The sequence below is a fragment of the Etheostoma spectabile genome, chromosome 1, assembly GCF_008692095.1.
Source record: "Etheostoma spectabile isolate EspeVRDwgs_2016 chromosome 1, UIUC_Espe_1.0, whole genome shotgun sequence".
NCBI classification, from domain to species: domain Eukaryota; kingdom Metazoa; phylum Chordata; class Actinopteri; order Perciformes; family Percidae; genus Etheostoma; species Etheostoma spectabile.
The window spans coordinates 29,169,547-29,173,838 of NC_045733.1; the positions used below are offsets into that span (position 1 = coordinate 29,169,547).

Consider the following 4,292-nt stretch of genomic DNA (forward strand, 5'->3'; position numbering starts at 1 on the left):
TTGATTCCACACAACGCTCTTTGGCAAGTACAGATTTCTACTTTCGTTAATTTTGGGGGGGTCTTATTCAATTTTATAGCATTTTTAAAAAAAATTGGTTTCAAACTAGTACTGAGTAAAAGTTGACATATTCCAGTCTGTGATTATCCATCAACATACTCTCCTTCAATTTTAGTCAAAATAATTCATAATTTCGGCTTTTCTAACTCAAACATTAGGTATAATTTCCTACACATGAGGTTTATTGTCCACAAATTCCAAAAATAACTGTAAAACTAAAGTTAATAAGTTAGGGTTAGGTAGTGTTGAAAACGTCGAAAAAAGTGACAAACATTGAAAAAAAGAGTCAAAAGTGTTGAAAAAAGGGACAAAAACGTAAGAAAAAGTTAAAAAACATCGATAGAAAGCGTCACCAAAACTGTTAATTTTCAATTTTGATGGGAAGGGTTAAAAGTGTATAGAATTATTGTTTCAGTTCATTTCCCATAAGCAAAAACATTTCAGAGAGTAAACCGAAAGCCTTTCGAAAGAAAAAGTATATATTTTGTGACTACATTTTAAAATGAAATTATTAATAAATAAAAGACAGACTAAGGAAATAGAATTATGAATTGGTCGATTTAATATTACCTTTTTTCATATTGAGTCTCTTAGTGTATCATGTAAACGCATATGTTAGCAGCAAATTTACAACAGCTTTTCAAATCGATTAATTTCTAAATTAAATAAAAAAGTCCATAAATATATTTTCTGGTGGCACACCTGCCTCTAGCGTCATAGAAACTGCCATAAGCAGTTTTTATTATTTCCACTAATCTCCACAATATTTGTGTGATTGTCAGAAAATAGTGACAAGTGCTTACTTGATCGTATGTACTTTAAATTGTACTTTTGCAAAACTTTAAGGTCAACTTCATCTCACGCTAATCAAATAGACCCCCCCCCCCCCCCCCCCCCCCCCCCCCCCCCCCCCCTTCTGCTCAAGTACCTGGAGAGTTCAGTACTTCATCTGAAATCAGTCACCGCGGGCGGTGTGTATGGGTAATTATGTTAATTGGGTCAATGTGTGGAGCATTTACACATAGCTGGGTGCCGCAGCCAAAGTTGAGTGTTTACTTAGAAACTTGCGTTCCTGACATAAAGGCTGCTGATGTTATGGAACTAAGAGATGTTCACCAACAGACTGAAACAGAGTTTTCTCACTAACCAACACCCAGAAAATGAATTTACAAATGTTGTTTTTCGACACTGACACTCATATAATTCACTGACTATGTTCAACCTCATACTCTGTTCTAAGACTAATCTTTACACTTTAACAAAAACCCTGTCCATAGAGTTCCGCTTATGAATACTTTTGATATTGATAAAGAATCAAATGACAATGCGTAATGTGACAGAGAATTATCAGCATCACTGCAGCTGCTCCACTGCGCTTGTGAGCCTCTGTTAGTGTTACGGATGAACTCAGGAGCAGAACAACTCATTTCACATCCGTGAACAAGGTTTGGGAGACCTTGATAATTTAGACAGGATCATTTAAGCAATTAATTAAGCAGGCAGTACAGGTCAACCACAATGTGTTATTGTGCAGTGCCGTCCCAACTCTCTGACGTTCCTGTCCTCCTCAAGGTTTATTTAAACTCATGCTGGGGGTGTTACTTTACATTAGCTGAACCTTTAAGGCAAACAAAGATATCACAGACGCCTAAAACCCAGATGCTAAAGCCTAGTTCAGCCTTTCTCTCTCTGGGAAGTAGGCAAAAGTGTGGCTGTCTCACCAACCTCCAAAAGGAGACCGTCCTGAAACAACACATTTCCTTATCATACAGCTGTGTACACTCTTTGTATTGGTAGAGAGACAAACATAATTATACATGTTTGGTTATGAGAGACTGGCCAAATATTCTCATCCCCTAACCTGTGACCTATTGATGACCTGATGTTAAGTTTTTCCTTTGTCTGCTTATCCCACAACATGGTGTTTGTGAAAATTCCACCAAAGTTAGTGCATTATTATAGTTTGACTGCATATTTACTAGTACACATTTTTACACATTTACTGGCTTAGTCTTTAGCACTTTCATCATGCAGCAGGCAGCTGTTTTTACCAAGCCAGATGCCATCATAAACCCACTGTACGCTACCTGCCCAGAACCAAACAATAGAACCAAACAAATTAAGCAACTGGCTGGTGAAGAAAGGGAAAGATGTAGCAGCTAAAGAGATGGATATATTTCCCAGGAGTTAGTGAAGATTGCTGATTTATGAACAGTTGGAGTGAGCCCAGAAGCTATTGCTTGTCTCAAATCCAAGCAATGTCAGATTGTGTCTTTAAAGTTGGCATTTAACTGTAAAATATCCTTACTCTGGAGGATTTTCCTCTTCTTTATTTGGAGGACGTGAGCCACCTAAGTGTAGACAACAACACACACACACACACACACACACACACACACACACACACACACACACACATGAGGAGCAGTGGTTACCATGGTATCCAGGCCAAGAGTCAGGAGAGCATGAGGAAGAAGATGATCGCCCAGAAAGGAGACAGGGGAAGTCTGTGCAGAGCCTCTGGATACACCACGAACGCTATGCCAGGACCTGACACACACACACACACCGCACGCACGCAGCACACACACACGCACACACCACACAACACACACACCAACACACCACACACACACACACACACACACACAACACACACACACAACACCACACACACAAGCACGCACACACGCCACCACGCATGCACACATACACAACACACACCACATACACACGTGAAGAGGATGCTAACATGTATAAAGGTGTAGTGTGTGTGTGTGTGTGTGTGTGTGTGTGTGTGTGTGTGTGTGTGTGTGTGTGAGCAGCGCCGGCCCACTGCGGCTGCCTGTTGCTTTGGTATCTTACCTTCATCTGCCACCTTCTCTATTGGCACTTTCAACTCGTGTGCCATGAAACCAATGACCGAGAAGATGACAAACCCAGCAAATATACTGGTGGCACTGTTTGTACATGTCACAATAATAGTATCCCTGCAGGGGGAAAGAGGATAGAGAGAAACAGAAGCTATATAAGCAAATACCTACTGTAATGACTAAAATAGTACAGAAACTATTCAAAACATGCTGCATATTACAAGTAATGTAAAATGATACAGCTCTTTAATTGGATACAGAACAAGAAATACAATTGCGCCATCTGGTGGCAGGAATAGATACTGCAAACAGAGAGATCTAAAGGTATTTCCAGAAGGTGTACACATGGGGGGTGTAGTGCTTTGTATTGTAAAATGTTTCTGTTTTTTGTTTAGCTGGTGAAAAAAAATGTAATGGCCACAACTTGTAATTTAAACTAGTCCAACAAATTGGATTTCATATTATATTTATGCATAATGAAGCATGTGTGTGTAATATTGGAATGGGTGCTTTATTGACAGTATTTAAATAGAATAAGTATTTGCAGAAAATATTCACATGTAAAGATAATTTATTTCTTTTCTGCACATGTAGAAACAACTCAGCTTTCATTTGCTGAGTTGTGTTTACATGAAGAAGAAAATGTCCATTTTCTTTACTTAGATGTATTAGCATCCAGCATTTCCAAAAATCTGGTTTTCACCACACAAACCAGTGCGTTCAGGTTACAATATAGAAACATAAAGTTGAAAAAAAAAAAAAAAAAAAAAAAAAAAAACTACATCTTTCTGGGATTTTTACCACTGGGGGGGGGGGAGCTTCCGGTGAGAGGTCGTGAGAGAAACACTGAACTGCTGGCTGCAAAGAGTTTATTTATTATTGACATTTCCATCAGACATACAGATACAGTGTGTCTATGGTGACCGTTTGGTGGTTTACCTTTTGTGTGTTTACCTGTAGCAGTTATTGTGGAACTTATTGTAGGAAGAGAGAGTGATGAGGCCTCCCCAAGCAGCCGACAGAGAGAAGAAGATCTGAGTGGCCGCGTCTTTCCACACCTGACACAGGAGGAGAGAAAGAGCAGCGGGTAAGGAGCAGGGAAGGACAGTGCAAAGCACATCATGGCTGAATTAGTCTCGCTTTACTTTGCCACAACCTTCCTCCACAGCGCTGCAAAGGAGGGTCTGGCTAGTCCACACAGTATTCTGGGATGGGGGAACAATGTGCTCTGGTTTATTGGCATTTCTTTAAACCAATCACAATTGTCATGGGCGGCGCTAAAGTTGTTTTAGTCATTCAACAGAAAACTCAGATTGGACATATAGTGTACCTGTCTGGATTTACCCTGCAGAGATCTGA

At 39.8% G+C, this 4,292-nt stretch overlaps 1 protein-coding gene across 1 annotated transcript in view; it reads right to left on the reverse strand.

Moving 5' to 3' along the window:
• The window catches only part of slc6a5 (solute carrier family 6 member 5), a 27,734-nt gene that overhangs the window by 11,040 nt on the left and 12,402 nt on the right, over nt 1-4,292 (reverse strand). The window contains 4 exon segments of the mRNA XM_032518427.1: nt 2,496-2,522; nt 2,525-2,610; nt 2,926-3,050; nt 3,888-3,991. Of these exon segments, the coding sequence (XP_032374318.1) occupies nt 2,496-2,522; nt 2,525-2,610; nt 2,926-3,050; nt 3,888-3,991 (342 nt within the window).